Source organism: Lepisma saccharinum, chromosome 18 (genome assembly GCF_977018435.1).
Source record: "Lepisma saccharinum chromosome 18, izLepSacc3.1, whole genome shotgun sequence".
NCBI classification, from domain to species: Eukaryota; Metazoa; Arthropoda; class Insecta; order Zygentoma; family Lepismatidae; genus Lepisma; species Lepisma saccharinum.
This window is the reverse complement of record NC_139246.1, coordinates 7,458,233-7,475,675: the sequence shown is the minus strand read 5'-3', so window position 1 is coordinate 7,475,675 and position 17,443 is coordinate 7,458,233. Positions and strand designations below refer to the sequence as shown.

Genomic DNA, 17,443 nt, shown 5'->3' with positions numbered 1-17,443 from the left:
CCAGATCCATCAGGAACATAAAAATATCCCAGAAGGAATAATGCTTTTATATAAAATGAAATCAAAGTTCATCAAGTGGTCTAATATGTCAAGAGTTTGCAAGTGAGTACAATGTTTATACTTTTTATTTAGATGATCAGGACAAAAATCACTTGACGATTTAGATAACACTTTGCCACCATTCACAATCCATTATTGATTTAAAATAAATAAAGCAAAGATGCAAATGCAATACCTTTATCACAAGAGGTAGTATCTCCCTCACTCTCTTTATTTGGAGTATTATCACAGCTGGCTTTCTCTTTTGCTTCAATTGCTTGCTTCTCCTGCTCTAAAGCTCTCTTGTACTGAAAGCATGGAATTGCACTGAGAGGAATTTCGTGTTTCTGAAATATTAAAGAAATATATCTTATTTTCAAAATATTGATTAACTAAAGAAACTTATTTTGAATTAAAGTTATGCTATCCAGTCACTTAACCAAGATATAGTATAGCTTTCACAATGTGTTACCCGTTATTTGTTAAAAAGTTTAATAAAGAATGGTTAAAATATGGAGAAACTAGTACTCACTTTTATCCGCGAAGCTGTTTTTTCTTGTTTTTCGATTAATTTCAGTGGCCACTGCCACCATCCTCGTTGGAACTTGCTGCGCTGTTGCTTGGCGTGCGTCTTTTGTTCGTAGTTCCCTGGCTGCCGTTAGGTGCGCTGTGCGTCTTGGTGCGTCGTCTGCTATTTCCGGGCGATAACTGCTGCAGTAGTGGAATCCAAGTATGGTGCGCTTGCCCGCTATCGATGTTTAGTTCGTGCGGGAAGTGCATTATGGCGTGCGTTTCCTTGATTTTGGTGTCTATGAGCGTGTGGGCAGTGTGTTTGACTCGAACCTTTTGAATTTTATGGCTATTGTATTTGATATGTCTAGCAAGACCAGTAGTGGGTTGGGCTTTTTTCGCATCTGCTAGGTGCTGTTGGATTCTTTCATTGACAGATCTGATGGACCTGCCGATGTAATGAGCCTTGCATTCACACTCTGCATCATATACACCTGGGTTGTCAAGGGGGGAGAGGAAGTACCGTTTGTGCTTGTTCAGTTTATCCGTTATTTTGGAGTTGGGTTTGTGCGCCACTTTGATGCCAAATGGGAGAAGGGCTTTGGCTATGCGGTTGGAAGTGGTGGGATGGTAGGGGAAGGCAAACCATTTATATTGGTCGCTGGGGGTTGGTTGTGGCTGGGTTGCTTGTGGATGGGTTGATTGTGGTAGGTTAGGGTGTCTGACCTGTATTTCCGCCTTACTGCACCAGGTGGAAAGTTGTGATTCAGTGTAGCCATGTTTCAGGGCTATTTCTGTGATGGTGGCTATCTCCTCTCGTAGATCCTCTTCTTTGCCACAGTGGGAGAAGGCTCTTCGATAAAAGTTTAGCCACACATTGGCTTTTTGCTTAGGGGGATGGCTAGAGAGAGCATGTATGTACTGGTTGCCTGCATCCGGTTTTCTGTAGACGGTGGTTGTGAATTTGTTAAGTGCACGGCTGATGGTGATGTCCAGGAAGTTGATTTTACCAAGTTTTTCATGCTCTACGGTGAAGTTGAGCCTGGGGTGGATGTTATTTAGTTTGTTCACTAGGAGGTTGAATTCTTCTGCCTTTTTGTATACAACTATTGTGTCGTCCGCGTACCTTCCATATCGGATGTGTTGTAGTTCTGGAGTGTGGAGTATCTCTTTTTCAGCCAGGTGCATGACGATGTTGGCTAGAGGAGCTGATAGCGGGTTGCCCATCGCAAGGCCCTCGGATTGGTTGTAGAATTTATCTTCAAACTGAAAGTAATTGTGTTTTAGACAAACTTCCAATAGCCTGGTTATCTCTTGTACCTCTAGGGCCGGGATTCTGTTAGTTGTCAGCCATCTTTCCACCGAACTCAGTGCTAGGTCTATGGGGATTGAACTGTACATATCTACTATATCAATGCTGGCTAATTTTGCACTGTCAGCTTGCACTATTGAAGTTACCAGATTTTTAGCATCGGCACTGTTGCGGAACACGTATGTAAGCTTGTGGTTGAAAAGAGATATTTTGTTTTTTAGCCAGTTTGTTAGGTGAACTGTGGGGTAATTGAAGCCAGCTATTATAAGTCGCATGGGGATTCCAGGTTTATGAGTTTTAGGAATGCCATATGCAATGGCAGGTGAAGGGTGGGGATTGAGGAGGAATTTGTGGTCTTGTTCACTAAGTATGGCACTAGATTTCACTGCATTTTTCACAATTCTATTGTACCTGTCTGTGGGGTCTTTTTTGATGACACTGTACGAGTCACTGTTTAGTTTGTCTATCACTTTCGTGGAGTAATCACCTTTGTGCATGATTACGAACTGATTTGTTTTGTCAGACTTTAGACACCAAACATCATTGGTGTTCAGCCATTTGCCAAAATCGGAGAGGACAGAAGAGATTTCTTGGTGCACTGGATTAGGTTTCCTGGTTTTACTGTTGGTCATCACTTTTTGAAAAATTCCGGCTGCTGATGTTCTGATGTTTTCCGAATCTTGGGGTTTGGGAGCAAAACAAGCTGCTTTTTCTGCCGCACATATGAGGTCGAGGGTGGGTGGCTTACTGTTTTGTACATTAAACTTATCGCCGTAGGCAAGGAGTTCTTTGAATTTGTTGGGGATTGAGAGATTTGACAGATTTATTATGTTTTTTCCATGTCCGTCATCTGGGTTGATTGCATTCTCACTCGGCCATGTTCCTCCCAAGTGGTGAAGTTTGTTGCGTAAAGACCTAGTTTTTTGGTTTTCCAAGATTTGTAGCATGTATTCGATGTTATTCTTTGCATGCTCCCACTTAGCGGGTGATAGCGTGGTTTCCAGTCTATTTCTTTGTCGTTCGCACGTGTGAGACAGTCGGCGAATTTCGGCATGTTTGTCGGAAATAACGGCGCACGTTTTTGTGAAATATGGATAACGTTCTTCATTCTGTAGCTGCTATTTTGCACTTTCCACTGGATGAACTTGGGAAAAACATCGCACCGTTTGCACGCTTTTAAGAAAATTACGTCCAAACGACGCACAAGTAACTTACGTTCGTTCCGTTCGTATTCCCGTAATTCCTTCACACGCGAAGGTTCTGTATTCATGATTGGGAAAAGAGAGACGCGGTAGTATATAAATATGGAGAAACTAGTACTCACTTTTATCCGCGAAGCTGTTTTTTCTTGTTTTTCGATTAATTTCAGTGGCCACTGCCACCATCCTCGTTGGAACTTGCTGCGCTGTTGCTTGGCGTGCGTCTTTTGTTCGTAGTTCCCTGGCTGCCGTTAGGTGCGCTGCTAGGTGCGCTGTGCGTCTTGGTGCGTCGTCTGCTATTTCCGGGCGATAACTGCTGCAGTAGTGGAATCCAAGTATGGTGCGCTTGCCCGCTATCGATGTTTAGTTCGTGCGGGAAGTGCATTATGGCGTGCGTTTCCTTGATTTTGGTGTCTATGAGCGTGTGGGCAGTGTGTTTGACTCGAACCTTTTGAATTTTATGGCTATTGTATTTGATATGTCTAGCAAGACCAGTAGTGGGTTGGGCTTTTTTCGCATCTGCTAGGTGCTGTTGGATTCTTTCATTGACAGATCTGATGGACCTGCCGATGTAATGAGCCTTGCATTCACACTCTGCATCATATACACCTGGGTTGTCAAGGGGGGGAGAGGAAGTACCGTTTGTGCTTGTTCAGTTTATCCGTTATTTTGGAGTTGGGTTTGTGCGCCACTTTGATGCCAAATGGGAGAAGGGCTTTGGCTATGCGGTTGGAAGTGGTGGGATGGTAGGGGAAGGCAAACCATTTATATTGGTCGCTGGGGGTTGGTTGTGGCTGGGTTGCTTGTGGATGGGTTGATTGTGGTAGGTTAGGGTGTCTGACCTGTATTTCCGCCTTACTGCACCAGGTGGAAAGTTGTGATTCAGTGTAGCCATGTTTCAGGGCTATTTCTGTGATGGTGGCTATCTCCTCTCGTAGATCCTCTTCTTTGCCACAGTGGGAGAAGGCTCTTCGATAAAAGTTTAGCCACACATTGGCTTTTTGCTTAGGGGGATGGCTAGAGAGAGCATGTATGTACTGGTTGCCTGCATCCGGTTTTCTGTAGACGGTGGTTGTGAATTTGTTAAGTGCACGGCTGATGGTGATGTCCAGGAAGTTGATTTTACCAAGTTTTTCATGCTCTACGGTGAAGTTGAGCCTGGGGTGGATGTTATTTAGTTTGTTCACTAGGAGGTTGAGTTCTTCTGCCTTTTTGTATACAACTATTGTGTCGTCCACGTACCTTCCATATCGGATGTGTTGTAGTTCTGGAGTGTGGAGTATCTCTTTTTCAGCCAGGTGCATGACGATGTTGGCTAGAGGAGCTGATAGCGGGTTGCCCATCGCAAGGCCCTCGGATTGGTTGTAGAATTTATCTTCAAACTGAAAGTAATTGTGTTTTAGACAAACTTCCAATAGCCTGGTTATCTCTTGTACCTCTAGGGCCGGGATTCTGTTAGTTGTCAGCCATCTTTCCACCGAACTCAGTGCTAGGTCTATGGGGATTGAACTGTACATATCTACTATATCAATGCTGGCTAATTTTGCACTGTCAGCTTGCACTATTGAAGTTACCAGATTTTTAGCATCGGCACTGTTGCGGAACACGTATGTAAGCTTGTGGTTGAAAAGAGATATTTTGTTTTTTAGCCAGTTTGTTAGGTGAACTGTGGGGTAATTGAAGCCAGCTATTATAAGTCGCATGGGGATTCCAGGTTTATGAGTTTTAGGAATGCCATATGCAATGGCAGGTCTACACCGTCTACAGAAAACCGGATGCAGGCAACCAGTACATACATGCTCTCTCTAGCCATCCCCCTAAGCAAAAAGCCAATGTGTGGCTAAACTTTTATCGAAGAGCCTTCTCCCACTGTGGCAAAGAAGAGGATCTACGAGAGGAGATAGCCACCATCACAGAAATAGCCCTGAAACATGGCTACACTGAATCACAACTTTCCACCTGGTGCAGTAAGGCGGAAACACAGGTCAGACACCCTAACCTACCACAATCAACCCATCCACAAGCAACCCAGCCACAACCAACCCCCAGCGACCAATATAAATGGTTTGCCTTCCCCTACCATCCCACCACTTCCAACCGCATAGCCAAAGCCCTTCTCCCATTTGGCATCAAAGTGGCGCACAAACCCAACTCCAAAATAACGGATAAACTGAACAAGCACAAACGGTACTTCCTCTCCCCCCTTGACAACCCAGGTGTATATGATGCAGAGTGTGAATGCAAGGCTCATTACATCGGCAGGTTCATCAGATCTGTCAATGAAAGAATCCAACAGCACCTAGCAGATGCGAAAAAAGCCCAACCCACTACTGGTCTTGCTAGACATATCAAATACAATAGCCATAAAATTCAAAAGGTTCGAGTCAAACACACTGCCCACACGCTCATAGACACCAAAATCAAGGAAACGCACGCCATAATGCACTTCCCGCACGAACTAAACATCGATAGCGGGCAAGCGCACCATACTTGGATTCCACTACTGCAGCAGTTATCGCCCGGAAATAGCAGACGACGCACCAAGACGCACAGCGCACCTAGCAGCGCACCTAACGGCAGCCAGGGAACTACGAACAAAAGACGCACGCCAAGCAACAGCGCAGCAAGTTCCAACGAGGATGGTGGCAGTGGCCACTGAAATTAATCGAAAAACAAGAAAAAACAGCTTCGCGGATAAAAGTGAGTACTAGTTTCTCCATATTTATATACTACCGCGTCTCTCTTTTCCCAATCATGAATACAGAACCTTCGCGTGTGAAGGAATTACGGGAATACGAACGGAACGAACGTAAGTTACTTGTGCGTCGTTTGGACGTAATTTTCTTAAAAGCGTGCAAACGGTGCGATGTTTTTCCCAAGTTCATCCAGTGGAAAGTGCAAAATAGCAGCTACAGAATGAAGAACGTTATCCATATTTCACAAAAACGTGCGCCGTTATTTCCGACAAACATGCCGAAATTCGCCGACTGTCTCACACGTGCGAACGACAAAGAAATAGACTGGAAACCACGCTATCACCCGCTAAGTGGGAGCATGCAAAGAATAACATCGAATACATGCTACAAATCTTGGAAAACCAAAAAACTAGGTCTTTACGCAACAAACTTCACCACTTGGGAGGAACATGGCCGAGTGAGAATGCAATCAACCCAGATGACGGACATGGAAAAAACATAATAAATCTGTCAAATCTCTCAATCCCCAACAAATTCAAAGAACTCCTTGCCTACGGCGATAAGTTTAATGTACAAAACAGTAAGCCACCCACCCTCGACCTCATATGTGCGGCAGAAAAAGCAGCTTGTTTTGCTCCCAAACCCCAAGATTCGGAAAACATCAGAACATCAGCAGCCGGAATTTTTCAAAAAGTGATGACCAACAGTAAAACCAGGAAACCTAATCCAGTGCACCAAGAAATCTCTTCTGTCCTCTCCGATTTTGGCAAATGGCTGAACACCAATGATGTTTGGTGTCTAAAGTCTGACAAAACAAATCAGTTCGTAATCATGCACAAAGGTGATTACTCCACGAAAGTGATAGACAAACTAAACAGTGACTCGTACAGTGTCATCAAAAAAGACCCCACAGACAGGTACAATAGAATTGTGAAAAATGCAGTGAAATCTAGTGCCATACTTAGTGAACAAGACCACAAATTCCTCCTCAATCCCCACCCTTCACCTGCCATTGCATATGGCATTCCTAAAACTCATAAACCTGGAATCCCCATGCGACTTATAATAGCTGGCTTCAATTACCCCACAGTTCACCTAACAAACTGGCTAAAAAACAAAATATCTCTTTTCAACCACAAGCTTACATACGTGTTCCGCAACAGTGCCGATGCTAAAAATCTGGTAACTTCAATAGTGCAAGCTGACAGTGCAAAATTAGCCAGCATTGATATAGTAGATATGTACAGTTCAATCCCCATAGACCTAGCACTGAGTTCGGTGGAAAGATGGCTGACAACTAACAGAATCCCGGCCCTAGAGGTACAAGAGATAACCAGGCTATTGGAAGTTTGTCTAAAACACAATTACTTTCAGTTTGAAGATAAATTCTACAACCAATCCGAGGGCCTTGCGATGGGCAACCCGCTATCAGCTCCTCTAGCCAACATCGTCATGCACCTGGCTGAAAAAGAGATACTCCACACTCCAGAACTACAACACATCCGATATGGAAGGTACGCGGACGACACAATAGTTGTATACAAAAAGGCAGAAGAACTCAACCTCCTAGTGAACAAACTAAATAACATCCACCCCAGGCTCAACTTCACCGTAGAGCATGAAAAACTTGGTAAAATCAACTTCCTGGACATCACCATCAGCCGTGCACTTAACAAATTCACAACCACCGTCTACAGAAAACCGGATGCAGGCAACCAGTACATACATGCTCTCTCTAGCCATCCCCCTAAGCAAAAAGCCAATGTGTGGCTAAACTTTTATCGAAGAGCCTTCTCCCACTGTGGCAAAGAAGAGGATCTACGAGAGGAGATAGCCACCATCACAGAAATAGCCCTGAAACATGGCTACACTGAATCACAACTTTCCACCTGGTGCAGTAAGGCGGAAACACAGGTCAGACACCCTAACCTACCACAATCAACCCAGCCACAACCAACCCCCAGTGACCAATATAAATGGTTTGCCTTCCCCTACCATCCCACCACTTCCAACCGCATAGCCAAAGCCCTTCTCCCATTTGGCATCAAAGTGGCGCACAAACCCAACTCCAAAATAACGGATAAACTGAACAAGCACAAACGGTACTTCCTCTCCCCCCTTGACAACCCAGGTGTATATGATGCAGAGTGTGAATGCAAGGCTCATTACATCGGCAGGTCCATCAGATCTGTCAATGAAAGAATCCAACAGCACCTAGCAGATGCGAAAAAAGCCCAACCCACTACTGGTCTTGCTAGACATATCAAATACAATAGCCATAAAATTCAAAAGGTTCGAGTCAAACACACTGCCCACACGCTCATAGACACCAAAATCAAGGAAACGCACGCCATAATGCACTTCCCGCACGAACTAAACATCGATAGCGGGCAAGCGCACCATACTTGGATTCCACTACTGCAGCAGTTATCGCCAGGAAATAGCAGACGACGCACCAAGATGCACAGCGCACCTAGCAGCGCACCTAACGGCAGCCAGGGAACTACGAACAAAAGACGCACGCCAAGCAACAGCGCAGCAAGTTCCAACGAGGATGGTGGCAGTGGCCACTGAAATTAATCGAAAAACAAGAAAAAACAGCTTCGCGGATAAAAGTGAGTACTAGTTTCTCCATATTTATATACTACCGCGTCTCTCTTTTCCCAATCATGAATGAAAAAGAATGGTTCTTAAAAATCAAGGGCCATGGATTTCTGAAGACAGTTTTATGGTTGTGTCTGAGCCCTATTCTGATCGATTGATTTTTCTGGGTGCTTCAGCACTTAGGTTATTTGCACCCATAACATTGTACAGGGCCCAGCCCCTTATTGTAACTACAATCAATACATGACCCTGAGGACTGAAATTAGAAATTTGTTTAAAAAAATCGTAACTGGGTGCAATGACAATGTTCTGATCAGTACCCGCGAGGGTCATTGCAGTTGCATAGTAAATGCAGTTTCATCTTGTGTAAATATAACATTTGCAGATTCAACAAAGGAACATTCTCCATATGATTATGGCCCAAGAGGTACTTACTCTGGCACTTCCTGGTCCCAAAAAATATGGCTTGGATAGAGTGCACACTCTGGACTGCTTATGTAAGTACACAGGCATACCACTGTTGTGAGATATCTGCACCCAACCTTCTGGCAGTAGATCAAAGTGGTTGTGTCCCTTCTCTGAAATGAAGACAATAATGAACCAAACATATACCACAGCTTCAGATTATTAACTCTTCAGTACCAAATTCAATTAACTTTTGCTCAAGACAAAAAAATATTAACTCTTAAGTACCAAATTCAATTAACTTTTGCTCAAGAAAAAAAAACTATTTTCATTATCGATTTTAATACTTTAACGTTGATAGTACATTGTACAATTATCTCTTCATAATTCCTTCAAAATATACAGAAATAGAAGTCCAAAGAATTGCTGAATTTTATCCCAAGTTATCTCAGCCTGTATGCTGATTACTAAATCTAAAAAAAGAAAAATCTTACAAATTTAATTTATGTTTAAGAATTGCATGTGTTTGGTGAAAAATATATAATAAAGTATTTTAATTGCATGGTACTGCCTTAACTACCAGTATTCTGTTATACTGGGGAACAAAATTGAACTATTTTTTTGGCACACAAAGGAAAATAACTGATCCTAATAGAACTTTTGCACTGAATTCAAATATGTAAGTAGTTTTTCTCCATCACCCACAGTTTTTTTGACGTCCAGGTTGAATGTGAAACATTTTTGTGTATCTTTATATACATACATGACACTATTCAACTTAACTAAAATGTGAGAGTTGTTGATTCCTTCTGTATTTGCACGTGGAATATCCCTCTTCAGCATCCAAGAGTAATCAGCAAGCATTCTTGCACTCCACTGTCTCTGGCACGGTGGCATCTCTTTCCCATGACAGAGATGTCTTGGTAGAAACACTCCCCGTGTTCGCCACCAAGATTGTCAGGGAAGAAATCCAGGCGAGAGTCCAGAAATGTATTTTGAGGGACATATTACACCTCATATCTTTAATAGAATTAAGCCTTGTTTCCATATTAAAAACACTAAGTTGCTGACCAAGGCAGATTTATTAAGAAATAAAAACACTTAACAAGTAACGTTTCAACCCTGTATCAGGGTCTTCCTCAGACGAAGAACTAAACTAAAATGTATCTGTTACTTGTTAAGTGTTTTTATTTCTTAATAAATCTGCCTTGGTCAGCAACTTAGTGCTTTTTCTCATATCTTTGTATCACTGCAACAGTTCACCCATAATCTCACAGTAGTTCGGAGTCTTTTTATGATTTCTTAAAACATTTATACACGATGCTTTTAACTGAACTCGAAGCTGATCTTTCAGCTTCGCTTAACAGACCTTTAAATTTTTTATCCGTTATCAAAGCTTTAATTTGCACACAAGCACACAAAAATTCCTTTCTTGATTTTAGCATCCCAACACGATTATTTGCCTTAAATGATGAAACCCAGCATCAATTTTGTCCATCGTCTTAACAGAGTTTTTGAAAAGTTCTAACTTTATATGAAGCAGAGGAAGAATAATCATATATGAGTTGACTAGTGAGGGATGTACAATATTTTTCTGTTGATATGTTTGTGATTTATGCTTTGGCCATTCTTTCTTGATGTAATGACTATTCTTGTCCCTGCTGTCCCATTCGCACAAGAATCAAAAGCATTTAGTATAGCCGAGCTGCAAACCCTTTAACAACGCAATTACTTTTCAATCAAAACGTTCAGCCTGTATCTTTCCCAATTTCAAATCCTGAACAAGGTTGCTTAATTCACCATGTTTAAACAGATGAGGTTCACCAGAAAAGGCTTTCGAAAGTAGAATTATCTTGCTTCTCATTTTGAACTTCGGTAGCTGCCTCATGTTCCCATTCATCTTCTATAGTTAGATATGTAGGGGGGTGTGGTACATCTCATAGCAGATGGCAAATTTGGGTACTTAAACAGTATATTTGCATTACTATTTATTCCTTTTATCTATGTAATACAGAAATAACAGTCGGATGAATGATCTCGTGGTTCAAGCTACACCATTCCATTTCCATTAAAGTCACATCAAATACGAGCTCTCCCCCCCCCTCAATGTAATTCAGCCCTCCCCCGAAATAAAATCCTTCATGCATTGTTGTACTTTCTTTAAGGTTATTGTTTGTGTCCACCTTCTGTTTGAAATCATTTAAAATACTGTTTGACATACATTACTTATCACAGAAAAAATATCTAAAATTCTGAAAAAGCAATACTAAAAAATGTTATTGCACAAAAACTGTGGGTGATACAAAAATTCTGAGTGCACATTTGAATTCAGCATAACATTTTACATTAGAAACACAATATACGTTTCATGTGCCAAAAACTGTGTTCCATAGTGATTAGTCACATTTTATTGATAAAAAGCCTGTCATTGCAACTAAGAAATAATTCACAGTGAATATTGAACATTGGTCATGTCACACTCTGAAATTCCTTGTCAAAGGTGGAATCGTAACTGCCTGATTCTTGTAGAAAGCTACCATCTAGTTCCTGGTCACTGTGTCAATCACTCAAAAACACTATTTTCCAAGTTATTTCAAAATAATGCAGTATTTTGCATTATCATGTAAGACTGTGTGCCTTGATAGTGTTAGCTTGAAAAAGTTACAATATCAAAAACACTTTTAATAGCAACATTTATTGTATTATTTTGTAATAGACTATTGTTCTCTTTGTAATATGTAATTTATACATGTAAAGGAAACCATACACTGCTGCAGTTCTGATCATAAAAGTTCACGCCATAAATTCTTTATTAAGACTTTTGGCAGTATCATTTGGCATGCATAATTAATAATTTATTTATTTTTCTAAATACTTCTGCCAATAATTTTGTGCAGTCAAATGAATGTATTTTGAGGGGGATAAAAAAAAAGTGCAGAACACATCAACTGCATTCTTAACAATAAACGTAACTAGAATAATTTAGATGGTTTGTATGGCTAAAAACATTACCTTCCAATACAAGCCGCTTCTTTGCAATATATGCTGACTCGTCATCCCCTTCTTTCTTAATTTCATCCTTTTTATGCCTTCCTTTAAATTCCTCTGGAAGTCCTAAAAAAATCCAAGAGCATAATATTTCAATTTATGTTCTTTATATGGTACATCATCAATTGATCAATTGTTACTACCAGGGTTGGGGTGGCATTCCACCATTTGTATGGGATGTTGATTGTAATACCATAGTACTGCATTAAATGTTGCAGTTACAGGGGATGGACAAAATAATACGAACACCCGATTACATGAGCCCCATTTTCTGAGTTGTGTGCTGACTGCACTGGCATGCACGGAATGCATCTTTTGTTTTCTCCGTGTCCTATGATCCCTCTGCTAGAGGTATGAGCCACCAGTAAGCCTGTGAATGGCTTCGTGTTGTGTTGCGATACCATTATGTCTGACCTTACAGACTTCCGAGAGCAAATTGTTGGTGCCCGATTAGTTGGTGCATCCGTAACAAAGGTCGCAAAGTTAGTAGGGGCATCGCGAGCTACAGTATCTACCGTCATGACAGCATACAAAGTGCAAGGGAAAACGACATCTGCAAAACAGAATGGATGAAACTGACAGAGAGACAGGAGGGCATTAAGGAGGATTATTGGGTCTCAGAGGAAGACCACCACAACCAAAGTGACTGCTAAGCTGAATATGCATGTCGAGAATGCAGTGTCAACGAAAACAGTGCGCCGAGAACTGCATAAACAGAATATCCATGGCGGAGCCGCTATTGCCAAACCTCTTGTAATGCAGGACAATGCCAAACGGAGACATCAGTGGTGTCAGGAGCACAAAACCTAGGCTACCGACCAATGGAAACATGTCATGTGGTCCGACAAATCAACCTTCACACTATTCCCCACCAGTGGACATGTTTACGTATGGTGAACACCAGCCGAAGCATACAATCCAGACTGTCTGGTGCCAACAGTGAAGCATGGTGGCGGTAGTGTAATGGTGGGGGTGGTCGTTTTATGGCATTCACTGGGTCCTCTTGTCACACTGAAGGGTAACTGCCAAGGTATGAATAAATTTTAGGTGATCATGTCCATCCAATGGCACAGCCATTGTTCCCAGCAGGGGATACCATCTTCCAGGATGATAATGCCCCCATTCATACTGCTGGCACTGTCCAAGATTGGTTTGATGAGCACGATGACGCACTTATACATCTTCCCTGGCCTGCACAATCGCCTGATTTGTATATTATAGAGCCATTGTGATCAGTATTGGAAACCAGAGTAGGGACCCATTTCCCTCTGCCAGCCAATCTCAAGGAATTGGAGCAGTTTCTTGTCGAGGAATGGTATAGCATCCCACTGACTACCATCCAGGATTTGTATGCATCCATTCCCAGGAGGATTGAGGCTGTTCTCAAAGCCAAAGGCGGTCCCACACCATATTAGGTAGGTGTTCATATTATTTTGTCCAACCCCTGTATATACTATTGTATATATATCTTGAGCATATTAAAAGTAAACACAGAAATTCAACACATTGTCATTTACAACAAAGATAATATTAATTAAAGTTTACAACAATTTAACCCAGAAAAATACATCTAACCATTAGTAAAACTAAAGTAAAAATTCAAACATAACAAATTACACATTTTGAAAAAAAAAAAACCTTAAGTTTACAGGTACACCCAACGGCGAAAGAAACAGTAGGCAAATTGTCCACCACCATTTTCATTCGGTCTGTATTACACAACGTGATGACAATGAATTCAAATAATGACGTCAATAATCAGAGAACAATGCCTGCTTCGAACCAACATAGTTTCATTCCTTAAAACAACACAGGATGTAGAATAAAACAGCAATGAAAATAGTGGTGGAAAATTTGCCTAGCATTATATTTGCTGCTGACTGTACATAGGTATGGGAATTAGTGAATTCTTTACTGTTCAATAAACCAGCAAATTAAATAAAGTGCATAATAGTATAAAGGTAAAGTTTGCAGTTTCAATAGACTTGTGATGTGGTTGGGTTGATTGGGTGTATTTTACTTCACTTTTCTGCCACTTTTGTCTAATTGCAAAGATGATGATGAGTGGTGATGTTATGAAACTGACAAACAGACTCTCACAAATAAAACCCTTAATGGAATTTGAACCTGAGACTTCTAGCATCATAGCGATTGTGCTAATATCTTCCTCACCAAGGTCGACTGTTATGATTGGGGTAATAGGCATCTTGGTAATTATATTTCTTTCAGCTGTGGGGAGGTGGTCAATGTGTAAGCTTAGGGTACAACAAATACAAATAAATAAATAAATAATTAAGAAAAGTAGATTTGGTGATATTTGCAAATATGAATGATATTTTAAGGCTCATTCCACTGACAATGAAGGCAAGCTTTGGAAATTTCACACTGTGTGTTAAATGTACCTAATATTTTTTCTATAATGAGATTGAGGATATACAATATTTAGTTTGTATGGATGGTTCTTATCATACACAGTCCAAAAATTAAATAATGAAACTGATTTTATGTTGACCCATGTGTGGAGTCTGTTCGTGAAGTAGCATGTTCATGACAGTGTAGTGTGGTCCACAATCTTAAACCAGGCCACACATCTTGAACAGGCATGCAGCGAACTATGCCACCGTGTTGCGTGGGAGGCATACATGTGTCGTTGCGGCGAGTTTCCAAGTTTTTTGAAAGACATTCAAAAACTTTTTGCAGGAATGAACATTTCTTGAATTCCATTGTTGTGGAGAGCGAAACAGAGCATTTTCGTTACAATCTTCATACGAAACGACAAATTGCAGAATGGAAGTCTTTAAATTGACAGAGGCAAGAAAATGCAGCTCCAAGAATCAGATGAAACAATGTTGTGTTTTTTTTTACGACAGCAAAGGATTATTCATCATGAATTTCTTGCTGATGGTGAAACTGTAAATGGCTGTTACTATCAGTGTTCTGAATGATTATGAAAGAGAACTGACTGTGTCCGACCTTAGTATCTTGAACAGGCAATTGGTTCCTGTTCCATGATAATGTATGGTGCCAGCGAACAGTATTTGTCCAGGTATTTCTAGCCCATAAAAAGTGAGTGTGTTGTACCAGTCTCTCTACTTTCCATTTTTATTCCCCTGCGATTATTTCCTGTTCCCGAAAGTGAAGCTGCTGCTGAAATTACACACTTTTGACGAACACAGGAACATCGAACAGGTTGTGAGGTCCAATCTTCTAGTCATACCACATGAAGACTTGCAGATGTTGTTTCAATCGATTGTCAATCGGGTCAATTTCTCTATTGATACACGAGGGATGTACTTTAATAGGTTTTTCTACTCTTACGGTGGTAGGCCCTTATGCTGGCAAAGGAAGTGGGGAGCGGGGAATGACCAATCCAGCAGAAACGCAGCAGCCTGAAAGATGAGGTTCACGTAGTACTTCTTCCTGCCATGTCGTAACTCTCAGTGCCACCACTGTTGCTTAGTTGGTCTGCTGTGTATTCCCCGCTCCCACTTTCCTTGCCAGCATGAGGGCCGACCGCCGTAAGAGTAGAGAGGACCTATAGTAATAAACAGGCAAATATTTTGGTACATTCTCATTTTATAACTACTGTCTCATTACTTAATTGTTGGACTGTGTGTTATAACCGATAAAACATTGCTACTAAAAGATCACAGCCATAACCACATTGACTCCACCCTCCCCCAATTACACACCTGTGCATATCCTTTCAGTGATATGCTTCACCACTGCCCAGGACCCCGTAACTGAAGGCACAGGCTTAATTTCATAGTTCAATGGGGGCATAATTTTCAACTATAACATACCTTCTTCTAGCATCGCCTCTATTTCCTCATCAGGTACATCCGAGTCGCAGCTTTCTTCGGAACGATTTTCGGATTCTTGATCGTCATTCTCATGGTTTAAAGTATCAAATTCATCTAACACATCAAACTCCCTGGAAGCACTTGTCCTGCGTGGCTTTAAATTGTACACATCAGATCTATCTGGAATACAGTTCGTTTCACACTTGTCTTTTGTCACTTCACGCTGCGTGTTGCTTGCACATTCTTGCATAGAATCCACTTTTGTCGGACTCTCACAGTCACTTTCAACTTCACATTTCACTATTCCATTTTCTGTGGCACTGTGATCAGATGCATTTTCCAAATGAGGGCACTTTGGTTCAGAACCTGTTGGTTCATCACAAGCTTTGCGTTTTTCAACCATTTTTTTCTTACCAAAAAATTGGCAGCCTACACTAGAAAGAAACAATAAATAGTGCATTATAACAGAAATACCTCACAAGTCTTTAAATTAGAGCTGAAGCGATACCACTTTAAACTGATACCAATACCAATGCCAGTACTCTCACAGATACTTGGAAATCGTAATAATTAAAAGATGTTTAAAATATTGATCAATATTAGTGTTAAATTCTTTTACTCCAGTTATTTGCATCAATTTACCAAGATTTTTTCTATAAAATAAAGTAAAACCTCGTTAATCAGGACTAATTGGGGGGGGGGGATAAGTTGACCAAAATAACCTAAAAGAACAGTAGAAAGTGCATTAAAACTCCGTTTGTAGCAACAAAACACATTTATTATGGTGTATTAAAGGGCATAGGCCTAAATACATGTACAGTACAAAGTCTGCGGGGAACAGAATTTCATCAGTGGTTGACTGCCTTTTCTTTGGGAAGTTCTCTTGTTGACTTCTAGCCATATTTAAAACATTGCATTCTGTTTTGTTTTTTTGGAAGAGGAAAGGAGGGAGGGGCAAGGAAGGTGCAAGAGAGAAAGAGGAGAGAAGAAGGAAGAATAGGGGCACCTCTCTCTCTTTCTCTCTCGAAAGAGAGAGAGAGAGAGGGGGGGAGAGAAGAAAATCCTCTATCTTCATTTTTCTCTCTTTCCTTCTCTCTCTCTCTCTGTCTCTTTCTGTCCCTCCGTCACTATCTCTCTCTCTCCCTCTTTGTCTCTTTCTGTCACTCTGAGAAAGAGTGGAAAGGGAGAGAGGAAAGAGGGAGGGAGATAGAGAAAGAGATAGATTTTCCTCTCTCACTCTCTTCCTTTTTCCATTTCTCTTTATCTGAGAGAGAATAAAAGAAGATAAAAGAGAGAGAGAGAGAGAGGGGGGACACCAAAAGGCAGCCCTGGAGGTGGGGGTTGAAAAAGAGGTGAAGTAGGGGGAGGAGAACTCCCTTCTCTCTCTCATCAAGAATGATAAGGGGGGAGGATTCTTTCCAGGGAGGGGCAAGGAAGAGAGAGAGGGGGAAAAAAGAGGACCTTTTTTTTGCCTGTCTGGCTTATCGGGGTTTGAATTAACGAGTTTTTCACTGTATTCAATTACATCAGAATATTAAATTACATGTTATGCGATCACAAATCCATCTTTCCACGCAATTTTAAAAAGATGGAATTTTGCACAATTTTCAGGATAATTATTCTGTGAAAGTGTCACACAGAATTTGTGAAATACCAAAATACTGGAAAAGTATTGTTGGTATCAGTAAATAAATTCTAACCGATATTTACCAATACTACTGGTATCTGCCAACACTGACACATCGGCATTGGCTCAGCCCTAGTTTAAATCTTTATATATGTACATGAACGTGTCATTACTGGCGACAAAAATATAAAAAATACCAC

General features: G+C 41.1%; 1 protein-coding gene across 1 annotated transcript in view; it reads right to left on the bottom strand.

Moving 5' to 3' along the window:
• pasha (microprocessor complex subunit partner of drosha) overlaps positions 1-17,443 on the bottom strand; it is a 71,884-nt gene that overhangs the window by 26,419 nt on the left and 28,022 nt on the right. The window contains exons 2-5 of the mRNA XM_083140089.1: positions 15,617-16,050; positions 11,778-11,879; positions 8,796-8,938; positions 236-386 (exon numbers count right to left, since the gene is read on the bottom strand). Of these exons, the coding sequence (XP_082996215.1) occupies positions 236-386; positions 8,796-8,938; positions 11,778-11,879; positions 15,617-16,019 (799 nt within the window). The 5' untranslated portion in view covers positions 16,020-16,050. The remainder of the gene's footprint in view (positions 1-235; positions 387-8,795; positions 8,939-11,777; positions 11,880-15,616; positions 16,051-17,443) is intronic.